Source organism: Salvelinus fontinalis, chromosome 3, assembly GCF_029448725.1.
Source record: "Salvelinus fontinalis isolate EN_2023a chromosome 3, ASM2944872v1, whole genome shotgun sequence".
NCBI lineage: Eukaryota > Metazoa > Chordata > Actinopteri > Salmoniformes > Salmonidae > Salvelinus > Salvelinus fontinalis.
Genome location: NC_074667.1, coordinates 21287665 through 21310294, shown reverse-complemented (window position 1 = coordinate 21310294; position 22630 = coordinate 21287665). Strand labels below are relative to the sequence as shown.

The 22630-nt window shown below is 41.5% G+C and overlaps 1 protein-coding gene and 1 long non-coding RNA gene across 2 annotated transcripts; one reads left to right on the top strand and one right to left on the bottom strand.

Moving 5' to 3' along the window:
* Positions 1-2647: 2647 nt before the first annotated feature.
* On the bottom strand, positions 2648-3273 carry LOC129834458 (uncharacterized). Its single transcript, XR_008756260.1, has 3 exons — positions 3187-3273; positions 2799-2892; positions 2648-2711 (listed from the first exon to the last, which is right to left on the bottom strand). It is a non-coding gene; the product is annotated as an uncharacterized LOC129834458 (long non-coding RNA).
* Positions 3274-7109: 3836 nt separating this feature from the next.
* On the top strand, positions 7110-20702 carry tgm5l (transglutaminase 5, like). Its single transcript, XM_055900732.1, has 14 exons — positions 7110-7281; positions 12341-12520; positions 12711-12944; positions 13397-13515; positions 13780-13908; positions 14357-14534; positions 14754-14889; positions 15072-15175; positions 15481-15720; positions 17785-17814; positions 18031-18240; positions 18525-18682; positions 18938-19074; positions 19843-20702. The coding sequence occupies exons 1-14, from the start codon at positions 7110-7112 to the stop codon at positions 19994-19996; spliced, it is 2181 nt and encodes a 726-aa protein (XP_055756707.1). The 3' UTR covers positions 19997-20702.
* The last annotated feature ends 1928 nt before the right edge of the window (positions 20703-22630 follow it).

Sequence of the window (22630 nt, the reverse complement as noted above, 5' to 3'; positions counted from 1 at the left end):
GGAGCACCCCCTTTTTAATACAGTTTGCGCCAAGCGAAGCTACGTCTAGCAAGATGGCGTCATAAGCGATTAACATCTCGACAGAAACACGATTTATCATAATAAATTGTTCCTACTTTGAGCTGTTCTTCCATCAGAATCTTGGGCAAAGAATCCTTTCTTGGGTCTAATCGTCTTTTGGTCGAAAGCTGTCCTCTTGCCATGTAGAAATGCCCATTACGTTCGGCATGAACTGGAAGCGTGCCCACAGTGTCTCAGAAATAAATGTCCCAAAATCGCACTTAATGGATATAAATTGCTATAAAACGGTTTAAATTAACTACCTTATGATGTTTTTAACTCCTATAACGAGTAGAAACATGACCGGAGAAATATAACTGGCTACACTAATGCTTGGAAAAAGAAAGGTTCGGTGACCACCGTGCGTCCGACGCAGCTGGAAAGGAGTGCCTACCTACACGTGTTTTTGTTTTATAGGGGCTGTGATTGCGCAATAGATGCCATTCAAATCGTCATCACGTAAAGGCATCCAGGGGAAGACGTAAGCAGTGTCCGTATCCTGATAGCGTTCACAGTGGCCTTTAAACTGACTCCAGATCAGGGGCCAAAATGTGTGAAATCTGACTCCATGTCAGGGAAATTGCTGTAGAATGAGTTCTGTTCCACTCAGAGACAAAATTCCAACGCCTATAGAAACTAGAGACTGTTTTCTATCCAATAATAGTAATAATATGCATATTGTACGATAAAGAATTTAGTAGGAAGCCGTTTAATCTGTAATGCAATTATGCTAATGAGAAAACAGCACCCCCTGTAGTCGCAAGAAGTTAAACTATATTGAAAAAACATACATTACGATGATATGGTCACATGTATCAAAAAAAAATTAGAGCCGGAGATGTTAGCCGTTCGATACGAAGGCAAAACAGAAGTCAATCCCACTTCCTTCAGAGTACCGGAAGTGGACGGTCTTGTCAAAGAAATAGGTTTTTTTCCACCACAGACCAAGAGGAGCAAAGAAAATTATTCTCTGACATCCTCTTTACACCAATAGGAAGGCGTATAGAGTGTCAGCAGACTCCTAAGTGTTAAGACCATGTATAGGCATCAAGTTGAAAAGAGCATCGATTTCTGACATTTCACTTCCTGGTCAGGAAAAGTGCTGCAGAAGGACTTCTGTTTCACTCAGAGAAATAATTCCAACTCTTTTAGAAACTAGAAAGTTTTTCTATCCAAAAAGAATAATAATATTCATATTGTACGAGCAAGATTTGAGTAGGAGGCCGTTTGAAATGGGCACAATTTCACTGGCTACTCAACACTTTGCCTTGCAGCCATAAGAAGTTAAGGTCTTGCTCACAGCAGCTACAGAGAGCTTGATCACACTGTCGTCCGGAACAGCTGGTGCTCTCATGCGTGCTTCAGTGTTGCTTCCCTCGAAGCAAGCGTTAAAAGGCATTTAGCTCGTCTGGTAGGCTCGCATCACTGGGCAGCACGCGGCTGGGTTTCCCTTTGTAGTCCGTAATAGATTTCAAGCCCTGTCACATCCAGCTTTCCCTGTTTGATGGTTCGTCTGAGGGCATAGCGGGATTTTCTTCTAAGCATCTGGATTAGTGTCCCGCACCTTGAAAAAGTGGCAGCTCTAGCTTTTAGCTCAATGCGGTTGTTACCTGTAATTCATGGTTTCTGGTTGGGATATGTACGTACGGTCACTGTGGGGGCGACTTTGTCGATGCACTTATTGATGAAGCCGGTGACTGAGGTTGTATACTCCTCAATGCCATTAGATGAATCCCGGAACATATTCCACTCTGTGCTACCAAAACAGTCCTGTAGTGTGGCATCCGCGTCCTCTGACCACTTCTGTATTGAGCGAGTCACTGGTACTTCCTGCTTTAGTTTTTGCTTGTAAGCAGAAATCAGGACGATAGAATTATGGTCAGATTTGCCAAATGGAGGGCCCCCACAAATGCACATTTGTGGCCTACTGGAGGTCATTTTGCAGGGCTCTGGCAGTGCACCTCCTTGCACAAAGGCGGAGGTAGCGGTCCTGCTGCTGGGTTGTTGCCCTCCTACGGCCTCTTCCACGTCTCCTGATGTACTGGCCTGTCTCCTGGTAGCTCCTCCATGCTCTGGACACTACGCTGACAGACACAGCAAACCTTTTTGCCACAGCTCGCATTGATGTGCCATCCTGGATGAACTGCACTACCTGAGCCACTTGTGTGGGTTGTAGACTCCGTCTCATGCTACCACTAGAGTGAGAGCACCGCCAGCATTCAAATGTGACCAAACATCAGCCAGGAAGCATAGGAACTGAGAAGTGGTCTGTGGTCACCACCTGCAGAATCACTCCTTTTTTGGGGGTGCCTTGCTAATTGCCTATAATTTCCACCTTTTGTCCATTCCATTTGCACAACAGCATGTGAAATTTATTGTCAATCAGTGTTGCTTCCTAAGTGGACAGTTTGATTTCACAGAAGTGTGATTGACTTGGAGTTACATTGTGGTTTTTAAGTGTTCCCTTTATTTTTTTGAGCAGTGTATATAGAGTCATATTCATTAGTGCACACCATAGCAACACACACACCATACCTATGTTTGCCATTTATCTCCAGGCACTGTGCCATGTTCTCATAGCGGTCCCCTTTCGTGTTCCTCCTATCGCCCTCCCAGGCTGGGTTGTCAATCAGGTTCAGCTCCTTTATATCCTGTGGAATGACACACACACACACACCTTTGAGTCACTTTACATAATGACATGTGGCCTCAGCTGAAATCATGGAAAATTACCATACCTTAATGCCACAAAGGTGTGATAGACCCAACAGCGAGGTTGTATCTGCAGATTTATCCAGAAGGTACTCAATCACAGCATCTTTGTTATACAGTCTGTAAGCAAGAATAGCATTTTGATTATGAAATCCATGTGTGATAGAAGTATCTAAAAGCAGCCTATACCTAAGCTACTAATATTCAGCGCCATTTAATTCTTAACTGCACCCAATCAACAAGCAACACTTACTTCCTGATTTTCATATTATTAAAATGCAGATTATATCCAGTTATCTAATAGGGACACCTAGGAGACTGATAATGCCAACAAAATATTGTAGATTGCTAGATTTAAAATGGTGTCATACTATATGACTAGTTCACAACAAACTGATTTTAAAATGGCCTCACCTTCCCAGATCACAAGCAACAATAGGGCGCCGGAGTTTCTCTGTACTGAGAGCACAGTACTTCCACCTGGCAGCAAGCTCTGCATTTGTCAACTTGTTGTGCAGAAAGATTTACACGTTCAATTTGGCTCCTGCCCACTGCACTGTTCAGTTGCATTTGGTTATATCTGAAATACTTTGCTTGCAAGAATAGTGATAGAGAGGGAACAGCCATGGTGCAACTATGTGATTGACTACCACCTGTGCTCTGTGATTGACTACCACGTTAACTACCACCTGTGCCATAAAGCTCCTTGTTAGCTAGCCCAATAATGGAGTAAAGGAATCTAATGTTATAGTCCAAGAACCTTACATGTTCTATTTATGGTTCTAGAAACAAAAATCACGTTTCTAACACACATCACACAGACACTAGCAAAGACTTACAGGCAGGCATACACCATAATACATTTCTGCTTGACAGGGTGAGGGCTTTGGCATTTTTTTTGTGGGACTGAAAAAAAAATGCCTCAAATGTAAAAACAAAAAATATATTAACCGGTCCCCATGGGTGGGTATAATTTGTGGTACGTTCCAACAGGAATCAGTTCCAAAAACAAGGATTCCAACAAACAACTCATACAAAGTAGCATGATCAATTCACCTAGCTAACTAGCTGCCGAACAGGCATCAACTCACCACGTAGCTTATTCTTAATGTTTGTCCATAGGCTAACCAGAGTGAGGACAGACATTTTTCGGAATAAACGTGGTGAGTGAAAAACTCAACATTGCCCACGCCTGTGGGAGTTAATGTTACATGTAGGGACAGATGTAATACTATAGAGCAAGGACATGTGTACATCAGACCACAGGAGGAGAAGATGACACTTGGTGCATTTGCTAGTTCAGACCACAGGAGAAGCGTGAACAGACCACAGGAGAAGACGACACTTGGTGCATCCACTAGCTCTGATGAGGGAAGTACAAAGGCCAAAGACATAGGACGACTGGACATACCAATGTCAGAGGGACACACAAAGGAGGGTGCCAGCCAACTGACCAACAGATGGACTATAGTCATAATAAATATTATTTTTAGGACATGAAACCATTATAACCTAACCGAAAGCAGATGACTGAGGGAAGTAACTTCATTTGCATGTGGGATGGACTCGTATGTGTATAAAAGCAGAGCCAGTGCTCAGGGAAGTTGGTTGTTCCGCGGACCAGCACGGCTTATGATATTTTGTATTAAAAGCCTTTATTGAGTTCACGAGCTCTTGTAAGTGTTATATTTCTAAGACGATTTTCCACCACATACTTGGCGAGCTAGCCAGGAGATCAAGGGACCTTGGACCTTCCACCATCACATCCCATTTTAACAAATAGCACAAAAGTAATTTCTTCGACTAGTCTGAAGGAGAAAAACCGAACAGTCTGGTTGTAAACACGTAATATATTCTTCTTCGTTTGTATTTCCGGCAGACTAGACGCTGTGTTGCATATTGCTGCCTTTCGAAGGTCAGAGTGCGAATTGCTCACAAGGAAAATGGGAAGGTACAATGTAAAAAAATACAAATAAAAATGCACAACCATCTATCGTATACACTATCCCCAAAACCCACCACCCCATCCCACTACTTTGCCCCTAAATGATCCAACACCAGGCCATCGGCATGGGAGGATGGAACCCCATCTCTCAAAACTTCCTGTAGACCTTCTGCACTAAAATCGCACACCCAAATATTTATTTCTACTGCTGCAACTGCCACACCTATTTTCTGTGATTTCCAGTGCAGTTGATCACCATGACTTTAAACTGGTGGAGGCTCCTCAGAGGAAGATCCTCAGTGAATTTCAAAAATAAAAATAGTCAAAAATAAAGTGATCCTTTAGAAAAAACTGAACTAAATATCACGTCACCAAATAATTGATTAAAACACACTATTTTGCAAAGAAGGTCTACAGTAGCCTCAACAGCACTCTGTGGGGTAGCACCATGGTGTAGCTGGAGGACAGTTAGCTTCTGTCCTCTTCTAGGTACATTGACTAGAAATACAAAACCTAGGAGGCTCATGGTTCTCACACCCTTCCAAATACAGTGGCTTGCGAAAGTATTCACCCCCTTGGCATTTTTCCTATTTTGTTGCCTTAAAATGTTTTTTTTTTGGGGGGGGGGGGGGGCTTGTATCATTTGATTTACACAACATGCCTACCAGTTTGAAGATGCTAAAATCTTTTTTATTGTGAAACAAACAAGAAATAAGACAAGAAAGAAAACTTGACTATTCACTCCCCTAAAGTCAATACTTTTAGAGCCACCTTTTTCAGCAAATACAGCTGCAAGTCTCTTGGCTAGATGTGCCAAGCTTATCGAGACATACTCCACTGGGATTTTTGCCAATTCTTCAAGGCAAAACTGCTCCAGCTCCTTCAAGTTGGATGGGTTCCGCTGGTGTACAGCAATCTTTAAGTCATACCACAGATTGCCAATTGGATTGAGGTCTGTGCTTTGACTAGGCCATTCCAAGACATTTAAACGTTTCCCCTTAAACCACTCAAGTGTTGCTTTAGCAGTATGCTTAGGGTCATTGTTCTGCTGGAAGGTCAACCTCCATCCCAGTCTCAAATCTTTCCATTTTTTAATTATGGATTTAATGGTGCTCTGTGGGATGTTCAAAGCTTCTGATATTTTTTTATAACATAAACCCTTATCTGTCTTTCTCCACAACTTTGTTCCTGACCTGTTTTGAGAGCTCCTTGGTCTTCATGGTGTCCCTTGCTTGGTTGTGCCCCTTGCTTGGTGGTGTTGCAGACTCTGGGGGCTTTCAGAACAGGTGTATATATACTGAGATCATGTGACAGATCATGTGACACTTAAATAAAGTCCACCTGTGTGCAATCTAACTAATTATGTGACTTCTGAAGGTAATCGGTTGCACCAGATCTTAATTAGGAGCTTCATAGCAAAGGGGATGAATATACACTTTTCTGTTTTTTTTCCTTTTTTTTTCATTTCACTTCACCAATTTGGACTATTTTGTGTATGTCCATTACATGAAATCCAAATAAAAATGTATTTAAATTACAGGTTGTAATGCAACAAAATAGGAAAAACGCCAGGGGGATGAATACTTTAGCAAGGCACTGTAGCTCTCCCATACTCCATGATGTCAAACATCACTCCAGGTATACAGGAAACGGCCAGCTCCAGCAGCTCTGGAATCCTACAGAAAGAAACATGTATACAACACTGTAAATAGGATTGTATCAGTGAAGGCAGCTGAGGGAAAGACGGCTCATAATAATGTCTGTGACGGAGCGAATGAAATGGCATCAAACCATGTGTTTGATTTATTTGATACCTTTCCACTGATTCCGCTCCAGAATTACCACATGCCCGTCCTCCCCAATTAAGATGCCACCAACATCCTGTGGATTGTATTGTAATGTTTACTACATGGTCTTATGTATAAACAATCAATTATTTTCATGCAAAAGACTTGAGTCTAACACTTCTACAATCCATACACGACATCTTCATAGCCATAGCTCTTGAGAATCAAGGCAACGGTGCATTTTAGTAATGTTATTAGCTAGCTAGCTAGCTAAGAATCCCGGAGGTCCCCGACGCCTGCATTCCCGACATAATCCGATGTCACCCGAGTTTCCTTGGGAATCATCGAGGACTGTCGAATTGCCTCCTCCGGAGCCCATGCAACTGGGCTAGGCTAAATTGTCTCCTGAGGAATGTTTACGCAGACGTGCTCCAAAAGTTGTCTGTATTGTGGTACTTCATTACACATCCACCTGTCCAGAAAAAGACCAGGCTCATCAGTAGGTACGGGTATGCTGGTGGGCCATACAGGGAGTCTCCCATCTCCCATTACTCGTACTCCTCTCTATGCTGTAGGGTGACTGGTCTAAATCTCTCCGGGTGCTAATGGACTCTGGGACCGACGGGAGCTTTATGGACACTACCCTGGTGTCGGAGCTGGGCATCTCCACACAACCCCTCTCCATTCCCATGGACGCCAGCGCATTGGACGGACGCTCTATTGGCAAGGTCACTCACAGTAAGGTTCTCATCAACCTGCGAGTGTCAGGCAACCACAGTGAGTCCATGCAGTTTCTGCTCATTGAGTCTCCTCATGTACCTGTGGTTTTGGAATTGTCATGGCTCCAGAGGCACAACCCCCTGATCGACTGGGCTACGGGTTCTATCCCAGTTTGGAGCCCGTTCTGTCACGCGCATTGTCTCAAGGCGGCGCAGGCTGCCTCTGGATGTTCTCCTGCAGTCTTAGGAAAAGCCTCAGATCTCTCAGCCGTTCCCACGCCACATTTCTTCCTATGCATCGACTCTACGACTGCGCCATTGACCTCCTCCTGGGCACTACACAACCTCTGGGGCGGCTTTATTCACTGTTTGGTCCGGAGACCAAGATCATGGAAGGGTACATTGAGGACTCTGGCTGCAGGGTTCATTCGTCCTTCCGCCTCCCTGGCCGGCACAGGGTTCTTCTTTGTGCGTCAATCGACTCCAGGGGATTAGAGCAGTTATCAGCTTTTTCTGTATTAACATTATACAACTTACATTTCTTGTGGTTTATCCTTCAAATACTGATTTGTCAGGCATTCTTGAAAGTCGAGACGAAAGCAACTTTTCTTCTGGGAAGGCTTTCCATTAGATGTTGGAACATTGCTGCAGTGACTTGCTTCCATTCAGCTTCCATTCAGTGAGGTCGGGCACTGATGTTGGGCGATTAGGCCTGGCTCGCAGTCGGTGTTCCAATTCATCCCAAAGGTATTCGATGGGGTTGAGGTCAGGGCTCTGTGAGGCCAGTCAAGATCTTCCACACTGATCTCGACAAACCAATTTTGGATGGACCTCGCTTTGCCACAAAGTTGGAAGCACAGAATCGTCAAGAATGTCATTGTATGCTGTAGCGTTATTCCTCATCCACCAAACTTTACAGTTAACACTATACATTCGGTTGGTAGCGTTCTCCTGGCATCCACCAAACCCAGATTCGTCCATCCGACTGCCAGATGGTGAAGCGTGATTCATCACTCCAGAGAACGCGTTTCCACTGCTCCAGAGTCCAATGGTGGCGAACTTTACACCACTTCAGCCGAGGCTTGGCATTGCGCATGGTGATCTTAGGCTTGTGTACGACTCCTCGGCCATGGAAACCCTTTCATGAAGCTCCCGACGAACAGTTCTTGTGATGACCTTGCTTCCAGAGGTACTTTGGAACTCGGTAGTGAGTGTTGCAACCGGGGACAGACGTTTTTTACACGTTTTTTACATCCCATTCTGTGAGCTTGTGTGGCCTACCACTTTGCGGCTGAGTTGTTGTTGCTCCTAGACGTTTACACCCACAATAACAGCACTTACAGTTGACCGGGGCAGCTCGAGCAGGGCAGAAATTTGATGAACTGACTTGTTGGAAAGGTGGCATCCTATGACGGTGCCACATTGAAGTCACTGAGCTCTTCAGTAAGTCCATTCTATTGCCAATGTTTGTCTATGGAGATGGCATGGCTATGTTCTCAATTTTATACACCTGTCAGCAACAGGTGTGGCTAAAATAGCCAAATCCACTAATTTGAAGGGGTGTCCACATACGTTTATTAATATAGTGTAGGTAGCTAGCTAGCTAACGTTAGTAAGCTAGCCAAGTAATGTTGACTAGTTAGCTAGGCTAGCTAGCTAGCTTGCGTTATTGTCCTTGTTGACTTTACAGAAGTAAAACTACTCACAAATGAAGGAAAGCAGTAACATTAGCTACTTAATTGATTAAACAAACATTGCTTTCCAATCTGGTGCATGAACAGATGAGAACTAAAAATAAAACAATTATAATTAAAAAATCTCCCGCAAATGATCCCCTGGCTGCTTGCAAGATTAAAAATCCAGGCTAGTGTATTGTTGCTCCATCTATATCGTTGACTGAATGCGTGCCGGCTTGAAAAAGGTTTGAAAACTTGGTCGAGGATGGTTTCCACTAACGTTAATTACCACATTCACAAAGTTAAAGTGGTCTATTCTTAAAAATTTGTGAAAACAAAAATGTGCTTTTCTTAATTTAAGGTTTGGATGAAGTGTGGTTGAACTCAGGATTAGGTTTAAAATCTATTTTTAATTAGAAACATATTAGAAATAGGCGTTTTATACACTGAGCAAAAATATAAACATGTGTTGGTCCCATGCTTTATGAGCTGAAATAAAATACTTATTTCTCTAAAATTGCATGCACAAATTTGTTTACATCCCTGTTTGTGAGCATTTCTCCTTTGCCAAGATAACCCATCCACCTGACAGGTGTGGAATATCAAGAAGCTGATTAAACAGCATGATCATTACACAGGTGCATCTTGTGCTAGGGACAATAAAAAAGGCCACTCTAAAATGTGCAGTTTTGTCACACAACACAATGCCACCGTACAATCGGCATGCTGACTGCAGGAATGTTCACCAGAGCTGTTGCCAGAGAATTTAATGTTCATTTCTTTACCATAAACCGGCTCCAATGTTGGTTTAGAGAATTGGGCAGTACGTCCAACCGGCCTCACAACTGCAGACCACATGTAACCACGCCAGCCCAGGATCTCCACCTGGACAGCTGATAAAACGTTGAATTTCTCCAAAACTGTCAGAAATCGTCTCAGGGAAGCTCATCTGTGTGCTCGTAGTCCTCACCAAGGTCTTGACCTGATTGTAGTTCGGCGTCGTAACCGACGTCAATGGGTAAATGCTCACCTTCGATGGCCACTGGCATGCTGGAGAAGTGTGCTCTACACGGATGAATCCAGGTTTCAACTGTACCGGGCAGACTGCCATCTGGCGTGGTGTGGGGGAGCGGTTTGCTGATGTCAACGCTATGAACAAAGTACCCAATGGTGGCAGTGGGGTTATGGTATGGGCAGGCATAAGCTGTGAACAACGCACACATTTTATCGATGGCAATTTGAATACATAAAGATATCCTGTCGAGATCCAGAGGCCCATTGTTGTGCCATTCATCCACCGCCATCACCTCATGTTTCAGCATCATAATGCACGGCCCCATGTTGCAAGGATCTGTACACAATTCCTGGAAGCTGAAAATGTCCCAGTTCTTCCATGACCTGCATACTCACCAGAGATGTCAACCATTGAGCATGTTTGGGATGCTCTGGATCAATGAGAGCGACAGCATGTTCCAGTTTCCGCCAATATCCAGCAACTTCGCACAGCCATTGAAGAGGAGTGGGATAACAATCCACAGTCAACATCCTGATCAACTCTATGTGAAGGAGCTGTGTCAAGCTACATGAGGCAAATGGTGGTCACACCAGATATTGACTATTTTTCTGATCTACGCTCCTACATTTTATTAAGGTGTCTGTGACCAACAGATGCATATCTGTATTCCCAGTCATGTGAAATCCATAGAATAGGGCCTAATGAATTGATTTCAATTGGCTGATTTCCTTATGTGAACTGTAACTCAGTAAAATCTTAGAAATTGTTATATGTTGGTTTATATTTTTGTTCAGTATAGTTTATAGAAATAGGCGGGATTTATGACTTTGTGGCTGTGGTAACTAGTGATGACCATGTAGGATGGTAGCTATTTCTTCTGTGGGTTGAAGAGGCGCTGCCACCTACTTGCTGTACATTGTGATTATCATTTTTCTTCAAGTGGTTGAGGCAGTTTAGGTAGTGACATTTATTGCTAAGAAGGAACCATTGTTTAGTGCCTCAAACATATAGTAGCCTATATTAAAACAATGGTAAAAATGTCGGCTATTATTGGGTATAATCATTTTATCATTAACTTAAACTGTAAATGTTTAGATGTAGGCCTATCACTTTTTGTTTAATCAGTAATGATTGTAAATGGATTATGTCCCCATGTGTGGTTGTACTGTGTTTTAAATTGGCAAATAAATTACATCTAATTAAAATCACAACAGATATAAGGTATTTATAGAAACAACAAAACAGCTTGCAGCCTCTGGCTGGCTATGGTAGCCGAAGGGTGGCAGGCCGAATTTGAGATGAGAGAAATTCCTTGCCATTGTCCTTCAAATTAACTCATGGCTAAATAGCTGTCCTCTAAGCGGAGGCTTAATACCAGCGATGCAAAAGCTGTCTGCCAAGGGCTTATAGTGGTCCTCTGAATGGGGGCTACCCGCCAGAAATGCAAATCATGTCTTGAGTGGCTAACTCGAATTTATAGCCTTGGTCGTAGTGTCAGCGGAAAATAGCAAGCAGGGGACATATCTTGCTATCTGGGATGTACTGTACTTTTGAGTGAGTTGGTCCTGTTAGTCACTCACATTCTAAACACGCACATTGGTAAGTCATCTGCGCAAGAACACACCTATGTCCTTGAGTATTGTACAACTCTTTCCCTAGGCGATCACATAAAGGTTATAAGTCCGATTAAAAACCTGTCAGTGATCATAGGCGAAACCAGTTAATCTGCTTGCAAACACCCTGTACAGTAATTCTTCAGACACTCCAGTGGGTGGGGCAGAGGAGACTGTTTAAATAGGTAGAAATGGAAAGTGTTCCCCATATCACTAAAACAGTGAGCCTTTCGAACTGGAGCACACACAAATGGAAGGTGAGATACTGCTTTTGTTATGCTTATCGTCAGGCTATGTCTTATGACTATTATTGCACTATATTCTTTTTAGACTACTCAATTTATTGTTCTGTGACATTAAAAGTTTAGTGGTATGATTCTTTGGTGGGTTATATCACAACTCAGATTTACTCAACTGTCAAACTGTAGTTTTGTGGTCACATGGTCAATCCGCAATGACACTTTCGAGGCAATTCAACATTGCACCCCCGTGAGCTCTGGACACCACAATTGAATCAGTATGCTTTTATAATCCTTGAAATTATTCTAGTGTAAATCATCACGCAAAACTGAATGATTTTATTATCTGTAAAAAAAGAATTTTTAAAAATCCTTCTATTCTAGATGGAATTGTTAAATGTGTAATTAGCACTGCTAAGCAGAGTTTACTATTCAGACGAGATATCTTATTGAATAGCAAAAAGGAACATCTTGGTATTTCCACATTTGGATGTGGTTTCCGATCTCTGCATTTGACTCACATTAAAGTCTTCAGTATTCCATTGACAAACGCCCAGTGTTTCTTTCCCTCCAGAATTAAGAATCCAATATGTCAACCTGGAACTTCAGGGCAACCATGAGAGCCACTATACCCAGGGGTTCAACTCTAAAACCCTGGTGGTGCGGAGAGGAGCACCATTCAAAATCACCCTGTTCCTGAAGGGACGAGCCTTCAACCCACACACTGACACCCTGATGTTCAGAATCCTCCTAGGTACACTGTGATACATACTGTTCAAGTCATATTTGTTTTGCCAATAATCGGTTAGGACATTTGCCAGAGCATGGATGATGTATTTAACTCTGTAGAAAGCTCAAGTACACCCATTCATGAGAATTAAGGAGACAATAGTGGTGGTGTGCATTGCGTTAGCTGACCCATATTCATTCCTTTTTCCCGACAGGTCGGCTGTACGCAGAGTTCCCCGTCACCTTCTCCAAGCAGGGATCCCCATCCCGATGGAGTGCCTACTTCACCCCCAATGGCCTGAACCCCAACTCTCCCTCTCTGTACATATCCAGCCCTGCCTCTTCCTCCATAGGGCGCTACAGTATTCAGCTACACGTGCTCACACAGCACGGTCAGCAGGGCTACGTGGTGGGAGACTTTGTTCTCCTTTGCAACCCCTGGTGCCACGGTGAGTTAATCTTTAGGATGACTTAAACCGGCTCCTATGATTAAATGTATTGATTGTAGCCGCGTTTGGTGTCAAGTCCATTTCGCTTCATAGCAATATAGAAGTGAATAGAAATTCTGATTCAAGACACAAAATGAAATGGAATTTATCCCAACACAGATTGTCCTTGAGTCAAATGCAAACTTTAATCTTGATTGGATAGGATAATAAGATTTCTGGAAATGATAATGGTACACTGCATTAATGCAGTGCCTATCATCAAAAGTGCTTTACTAAGTGTGATCACGTTGGTGATGCATGGCAGCTATTTTGAATCCTACCTCCGTTATTGCGGTGGAGAGGTAAGGGTTCATATTGGCAAATTTCTACATCGATCCGTTCTCAAAGTAAGTACCAATTTATAAGATACAAACATGTTTGATGTTAAAGTAATCAAAGTGTTATCCCTCCAGAGGATGCAGTGTACATTCCCTTCGAAGACCAGAGAGAGGAATATGTAAATAATGACTCTGGTTTATTGTACATGGGGACCCCTAAAAACCTTCAATCAAAACCTTGGTCGTTCGATCAGGTGAGCATCTCCTGACCAGCTTCAAAACATTTTACGATACCATTCACAGTCAATTACCACATTTTCCAGAGACATCTACAAAAAGGCTTGACATGACAACATACATGACTAAAGATAAATAAAGGAATAAATGAAAAATCTGTTCCATAAATGAATAAATAATGACATAAGTTGACAAAATAATTACATAAATGAAAAATGTATAACATAGATGAAAAAAGTAAATAAATAAATAAATATTCAATTTTGTTTCTATCAATGCAGTACGAGCCAGAGATTCTGGATATTTGTCTGAAGCTGCTCCAGGTCAGCCCGCAGCACGGCAGGAACTGGCAGAAGGACTACCTAGGCCACGCCGATCCTATCTACCTCAGTAGGGTGGTGTCTGCCATGGTGAGTGACAATGCCTCAGATCCCTCAGATAGTAAATGAATCTCTCACGCTTTGTGTTGAAATTAGAATAAGAACTCAGGAGCTCTGGAGCTCACAAAACAGGACCTGGCTTGAAATGTCTGGCAGTCTATAATACTGATAATACGCTCACACAATGTGTTTATATTTCAGTTCAAGCAATGAGGTTTGAAGTGAGGTTACGTGATAAGGCCATTAAAAAATATTGTTTCTATGTAGCTGAGTCATCTTACTATGTTAACCTTTCTTAAATGATTTCACTCTGAATTTAATAAACGGTACTTTGTACTTAACTTTTGGACTCGAAAAAATTCCCATGTAAGTACCTTGTTACCAGGTATTTCAGAAATGTCAAATAAATGGTTACCGAATAAACATTGTTGATCCCTAGAGGGAACATTGGGTAGATAATTGTGTCATTCTCTATCAGATCAACTGCGAGGACGACCGAGGAGTCCTGAGAGGGAACTGGTTGGGCGATTTCAAGAACGGGGTGCCCCCCTCCAAGTGGACAGGAAGTGCGGATATTTTGAGACAGTGGGCCAAGTCCAAGTTCAGCCCAGTGATGTACGGCCAGTGCTGGGTGTTTGCTGCTGTGATGTGCACAGGTATTGAATATGTTGGAAATGTATGTATTGTAAAAATGTTTTATCAATGCATATTGAATAATATCACTCCCAGCTGAATTTCTGTATCTGTTCATCATGGCACAATCGTAATGGAATATTTGAACAAGATTGTCTTTCTGTTAGGAATGTAACGAGTTAGAAAATCATTGGTCAAATCATTGACAAATTCTTCATCCTTGTATTTCTATCTCTTCCTAGTTATGAGAGCTCTTGGTATTCCATCCCGTGTCATCACCAACTTCAACTCAGCCCATGACACCAACGGCAACCTGGTCATCGAGGAGTTTTACTCTGAGACGGGCAAGAAACTACCTCACAGTAAAGACAGCATATGGTAAGCAGATATCTAGTCTACAGCATTACCACACCATGAGTATTAAATATTATTTGTAGATTAAATAATATGAAAGTAGATTATATGACAGTAAAAAGTGTTTTAAGGAACATGTAAGTAATTGCATGTAAAAATCAATCAGTCTTTGGTATTAAAATGTGCTGTTTTGTCCCCCATTTCAGGAATTTCCATGTATGGGTGGAGTGTTGGATGACCCGGCCAGACCTGGGTGCAGGATTTGACGGATGGCAGGTTTTGGATCCAACCCCGCAGGAGAGGAGCGAAGGTCAGAGTCGAAACAGACTAAATAGAAACTCCATAATACAAGTTAGATTAAATAAAACTGAAAGGCCATTCATAAATAACAAGTAAAAAACGATTATTTTAGTTTTTAAGATATTCAGACCCTGCACTTGTCACAGTCACAAGCCACCGACACTGATAACCAGAGAAAAAAAATTAATATATGTCTATGACCTGTTTCTATTATTTTTATGACACATTCTACGTCATCCAGACTGGAATCAATCAAAGACTATGGCTACTATTGCTTTTAGTTCTAAAGCTCCACCATATATTTCCTCCTCCTAGGAATCTTCTGCTGTGGCCCAGCCCCAGTGAAGGCTATCAGAGACCGGCGTGTGGACCTGGTCTACGACATCCCCTTTGTGTATGCTGAGGTGAATGCTGACGTCCAAACGGTCATTGTGAAGCAGGGCCAGGTGCTGAGTTCCAGCACAGACACAGAGAGAGTTGGTTCCCTCATCGTCACCCAGACCGTAGGCTCACCAAGGCCTCAGAACATCACAGGGAACTACAAACCCACCACGGGTGAGTCGAACAGGAAGTGATGCCATGAATCAAATGCTAATATCAAATCGGTAAGACTGTGTAGTAACTATCATGGATAAGCGTTAATAAACTATTTGTAGACTCTGAAGACACACACACACACACACACACACACACACACACACACACACACACACACACACACACACACACACACACACACACACACACACACACACACACACACATTCGTAAACTATTCAGACCACTTCACTTTTTCCACATTTTGTTACGATACAGACTTTTTCTAAAATGTATAAAATCATTTTTTCCCCTCATCAATACCCCATAATGACAAAACAAAAACAGGATTTTAGAAAAATGGAATTATCACATTTACATAAGTATTCAGACCCTTTACTCAGTACTGTGTTGAAGCACATTTGGCAGCGATTACAGCAGCGAGTCTTCTTGGGTATGACGCTACAAGCTTGGCATACCTCTATTTGGGGAGTTTCTCCCATTCTTCTCTGAAGATCCTCTCAAGCTCTTCAGGTTGGATCGGGAGCATTGCTGCACAGCTATTTTCAGGTCTCTCCAGATATGTTAGATCGAGTTCAGGTCCAGGCTCTTTGCGTGGCCACTCAAGGACATTCAGAGTCTTGTCCCGAAGCCACTCCTGTCTTGTCTTGGCTGTGTGCTTAGGGTTATTGTCCTGTTGGAAGGTGAACCTTCGCCCCAGTCTGAGGTCCTGAGCACTCTGGAGCAGGTTTTCATAAAGGATTTCTCTGTACTTTGCTCCATTAATCTTTCACTTGATCCTGACTGGTCTGCCAGTCCCTGCAGCTAAAAAACATCCTCACAGCATTAGGCTGCCACCAACATGCTTCACCGTAAGGATGGTATTGGCCAGGTGATGAGCGGTGCCTGGTTTCCTCCAGACCTTATGCTTGGCATTCAGGCCAAATAGTTAAAACTTGGTTTCATCAGACCAGAGAATCCTGTTTCTCATGGTCTGACAGACCTTTAGGTGCCTTTTGGCAAATTGCAAGGGGGCTGTCATGTGCCTTTCACTGAGGAGTGGCTTCCATCTGGCCTCTCTACCATAAAGGCCTGATTGGTGGAGTGCTGGAGAAATGGTTGTCCTTCTGGAAGGTTCTCCCATCTCCACAGAGGAACTCTGGAGCTCTGTCAGGGTGACCATTAGGTTCTTGGTCCTCCTTGACCAAGGCCCTTCTCCCCCGATTGCTCAGTTTGGCCTGGCATCCAGCTCTAGGAAGAGCCTTGGTGGTTCCAAAATGCTTCCATTTAAGAATGATGGAGGCCACTGTGTTCTTGGGGACCTTCAATGCTGCAGAAATGTTTTGGTACCTTTCCCCAGATCTGTAACTTGACACAATACTGTCTCGGAGCTCTACGGACAATTCATTTGACCTCATGACTTGGTTTTTGCTCTGACATGCACTGTCAACTGTGGGACCTTATATAGACAGGTGTGTGCCTTTCCAAAGCATGTCCAATCAATTGAATTTGCCACAGGTGGACTCCAATGAAGTTGTAGAAACATCTCAAGGATGATCAATGGAAACAGAATGTACCTGAGCTACATTTTGAGTATCATAGCAAAGGGTCTGAATACTTATGTAAATAAGTTTTTTATTTTAAATAAATGTTCGAACATTTAGATTTTTTTTTTTTGCTCTGTCATTATGGGGTATTGTGTGTAGATTAATGAGGGAAAAAATATTTAATCCATTTTAGATTAAGGCTGTAAGGTAACAAAATGTGGAAAAAGCGAAGTGGTCTGAATACTTTCCGAATACACTGTCTGTATGTGTATATATATATATTTTTCCTACTTACAAAGCATGTAGAGGTAAGGAATTTCTATCATATGTACACTTCAACTGTGAGACGGAATCTAAAACAAAAATCCAGAAAATCACATTGTATGATTTTTAAGTAATTAATTTGCAAGAGTGCAAGTGCTAACTTACTAGCTACATTATTCATTCAGTGTATGAAAAAATAGCACTATTCAACAGTATTTATTACAAGCCTATTCCTATTTCCAAATGTCTAACAATGTTTTTTTCTCTCTAGTATTTTCAGGAGAATCAACACATAAGAGAAGTGAGTGTTGATTTTTTGATCTTCTATATGGTTCTGTCTATATTCCGTCTGTCCACAAATTTAATTGACATCATACATTTAATTGAGTAGTCGACATACTACACTTAATTGAATCATTGACATAATACACTTCCTTGAGTCCTTGACATATTACACTTCTTTGAGTCATTGACATAATACACTTCATTTAATGTTCCATTCACATGTGTCTCATAGGGTCAACCCAGGGCCTCTCAGTGTCTCTGAGCCTCCTTAAAGTGCCTGTGGCTGGGGAAAACATAACCTTCACAGTCATGGTCACCAACATGGACAGCATCCCCAAAGTGCTGAGGGAGCATGTCAACGCTCAGACCAAAGAGTACAACCGTAGTCCCTCAGACACCTTCTGGGAGGTCCACAACGTCATCCGGATAGCGCCGCATGAAGGTAGGAACCTTAACGCATCGCTAACGTTAATATTGGCGCATAATGTCATATGGCTAGCACCCTAAAGATACTGTACTCCCTCCACACAGATCTATGAAATGAAATGTGTTGTATTTCTTGACATGCCTACTATACCACTTAAAAGTAGTAATTTTCCTTAAAATTCTGTCTTTGGTCATATGGAACAATTCAGGGACACCATACCATTTTGTTGAACCTACCTCATGTATTCACTAATTGGTTCCCCCCTCACTTTTTCTCCCTCTCCCTCGCCCTCCCTCCAGCTAAGGCCATTCATCACCTGATCGACCATGCCCAGTATGAGTCTCTGATGGGAGATGACTTGGTCAACCTGGCTGTGGTCATGGAGGACGAGTGCACTCGGGAGAGAGTCTTGGCCTCAGAGGAGTTCAACATCACCAGCCCTCAACTCTCCATACAGGTACAGACATCTCTTCAGAAAGTCTCTACACAGCAAATTAACTTCACACGGGGTATTTGAACGTCTGTTATACATCTTGCGTCAACATTCAAGCAATTAAGTCCTAGACTAAACAATATAGCTATGTTTAGACAGTGATTTGCTATGTGAAATAGGTCCATTACTTGTTTTATACCTAAAACAAATGGGTTGATAACATCCTGTGGACTATGTGTGCAGACGAAGGACATAGCTTTAACCTTTTTTATTCTTTAGATTGCAGATGAAGACTCCGTCATGCCACACAAGGAGCACACAGCCCTCGTAGTCTTCTGCAACCCCTTCTCTGTACCTGTGAGCGGCCTATTAACCGTGACTGGCTCTGGTTTGATCGAGGGGGAAATGCACTCAAGGTAAGAACATGTTCTTTAAGTGTTCTTTGAATGTGTTTCCTTCTTGGGTGTCTCAGACGTCAACTCGAAAACATTTCTTACGTAAGGAGTGATGGAAGGCAGTGATGGTAACTGCCGAAAACAACAAAAATGTGCATTCCATTGAGCATTGGCAAAAGAATGTGCAAACACAAGGAGTGGCATAGTATAAGTCCTTAAATATTTGTATGGTTAGTCAAGGACAGAACGTAATGCTGTGTAAACCTAAGCGCCAGTATAAGATCATTTGGAGAAACAATTGAAACTCTTATCTAAAGGCAGTAACTATACTGTACATGGTTACTTGGTGCCATGGCAATATGAGCAACGGCAATGTGAGTGATATCCACAGGGGAACTTTACAAGATTTAGAGGCAAAACTACATTCTGTAAACTCTTTGCACTTCAACATTTTCATTATGAGATGTTACGCTGTAGATTAACTTCACTAGATTCAAAGGGATAGTTCACTCAAATTACAAATAGACATATTGATTTCCTTATCCTGTAAGCGGGCTATTGACATGGAAAGATAGGTAAACAAAACCAAAGCCTGGATTGCTGCCAGTGTCTTATCTTGTCCATAGACTGCGTACAGGGTAAGGAAACAAATATGTAATTTTGTAATTGGGTGGACTACCCCTTTAACCCCCATTCACCTAACCTTCACATGAATAACCAGTCTTGTCAATTCATATGTTGCGTCATTCAGACAAATACGTAACATAAAAATGCCTTCCTATCTTGCAGTATTCAACTGTTAAAGCCAGGGGGCACTATGGAGAGGAGCGTCAGTTTCATTCCGAGGATGGTGGGAAAAAAGATGTTGCTGGCTACTCTCGTCCTCAAAAACAACTCTGCAAAAATTATAGGCTACAGAATGATCTCTGTGAAGTCAGCTTAGTCATTTTGCAGTGATTCAGGTGGTGCTAATAAATATACTTGTTTTTCAGGTAGGAATTTCATGTACAAATTAAGTATTATATATATTATTTATATTTATGTATTTTTAACTAAAACATGTATTTCTTTCTTTCGTATAATAACTTTCTTTGTTGTTTGATGTTTATTATATTGATTTTTTGTAGATTTTTTAAAAACATTTTAATGTATGGTTGGTAATCAATACCTGAATAGTCACTTATGACTTTACATAGAATGAGGTTTAATTGTTCAATTGACATTGGCCTGTGAACAAGTTAAGGTTACATTTTGTTTATTTCATTTGGTTTGTTTTCAGTTTGTTTCAAGTCTATTGAATTTAGTTTTTATCAAATGCAACTACTTTTTATACAAATCTGTATACAAATCAGATAAATGAATTCTGAGTGACAAAGCTTACAAGTTGAAGTCTTCATCTTTGTCCTGTATTGTAGATCACTTAAAGACAGATTTATTGTCAAGTGAAACCACATCCTCATCACCTCAATATCTTCTTAGTATTTCTACAAACCAGGTATTTTAATACAGTCATATGTAATAAATATTTTTAAAACACTTTTTTAAACAGAGAAACTTGGGAAAATATTTACCATAACCACATCAGCTAGTCAGTATTTGGATACTTCCTATGTAATCTCCTGGCTAAATAACCCCCAAACTGTAGTGCATAGCTACTAGTCCTTCTGTAGATGGTTGAAAAACGTTATTTGTTTCTAACTCAAATACCCCCACAGTAGCTTGTCATAGGTGGGCAGGGTCCAACCCCAAGATGTCTCTAACAAACTTGCAACATTGTAGCAACTAGCCAATTTTGAATGATTTTATGTAGACAGTAGCATAGGCTGAAATCCCAGGGGGGACGGGGGAATATGATTTGTCACACCCAATATATAATTGTAAACATAACTATATAATTTCAATAATATTAATAATACGCAATGAAAGCACTTGTGCTGATTACAAACACTTAATAGCGAGTTTTTAAGTTTCAAAAGTTTGCAAACCCCCGCCCTTTGCCTCACAATGGTTTGATCCACTGCCCCCCCCCCAGCCCTCAACAGTGGCACATGATGTTGGTACAGTGCATGTGTGGGAATCTGACAAGTCTGTCGTTGGTGGCTGACCTCCAGTAAGTAGTTCAAACAAAGGATATGTTAGACATTTCTTTACTTCTACCACTCAATACAATAAAACACATTTATAACCGTCACAAGTCTTCATTTTTGCTTCATTGATTTACAGGTCACTCTTTATGTTAGCTTGCGGTTAGCTGACGATTTCTAGCTAGCTACAGTAACATCAACCAGTGTTTGCAGCTGTTTGAATTCGAGTCAATGAGAAAAGCTAGCAATGCAACGTAGTGTTCCTTAGCTGGCAAGGTGACAGAGGGTTTGTGTCTACCGTCTGAAAGGCACTCAAGGTTAACCTCTACTTCCACACAATCCCGGATCCGGGAGCACCCCCATCAGTAAAAAAGCTGACTAGCATAGCCTAGCATAGCGTCACAGGTAAATACTAGCATCTAAATATCATTAAATCACAAGTCCAAGACACCAGATGAAAGATACACATCTTGTGAATCCAGCCATCATTTCTGATTTTTAAAATGTTTTACAGGGAAGACACAATATGTAAATCTATTAGCTAACCACGTTAGCAAAAGACACCACTTTTTTTACTCCACCATTTTTTTCCTGCATAGGTAGCTATCACAAATTCGACCAAATAAAGATATAAATAGCCACTAACCAAGAAACAACTTCATCAGATGACAGTCTGATAACATATTTATTGTATAGCATATGTTTTGTTAGAAAAATGTGCATATTTCAGGTATAAATCATAGTTTACCATTGCAGCCACCATCACAACTCTCACTAAAGCAACTAGAATAACTACAGAGACCATCGTATATTACCTAAATACTCATCATAAAACATTTATGAAAAATACACAGTGTACAGCAAATGAAAGACAAAGATCTTGTGATTCCAGCCAATATTTCAGATTTTCTAAGTGTTTTACAGCGAAAACACAATATAGCGTTATATTAGCTTACCACAATAGCAAACCACACAACAGCATTGATTCAAGACAAAAATAGCGATAACGTATAAACCACCAAAAGATATTAATTTTTTCACTGACCTGCTCAGAATTCTTCAGATGCCAGTCCTATAACATCATATTACACAATACATATAGAGTTTGTTCGAAAATGTGCATATTTAGCGGCACAAATCGTGGTTATACAATGAGAAAAGTAGCCAAGCTGCCAACAAAATGTCGGGAGAAATCTTGGGAGAGGCACCTATTCTAAACGATAACTAATCATAAACTTGACTAAAAAATACAGGTTGGACAGCAAATGAAAGATACATTAGTTCTTAATGCAATCGCTGTGTTACATTTTTAAAATTAACGTTACTCAACATACAGCGTGCGTCAAAGCGAGACCGCACTGAAATTAATGGCGGAGTATGCATTTTACATTTTTCAACAGAACAATGAATTAACAGCATAAATAGTTCTTACTTTTTGATGTGCTTCCATCAGAATCTTGGGAAAGGTGTCCTTTGTCCAAAATAATCGTTGC

Excerpts from the sequence above, each read along its gene's own strand:
- tgm5l (XM_055900732.1), top strand. The coding sequence starts at position 7,110 with ATGGACTCTGGGACCGACGGGAGCTTTATGGACACTACCCTGGTGTCG. Across the intron at positions 15,176-15,480 it reads CCCGCAGGAGAGGAGCGAAG|GAATCTTCTGCTGTGGCCCA; the intron begins GTCAGAGTCGAA and ends TCCTCCTCCTAG. Across the intron at positions 18,683-18,937 it reads GCCCTCAACTCTCCATACAG|ATTGCAGATGAAGACTCCGT; the intron begins GTACAGACATCT and ends TTTATTCTTTAG.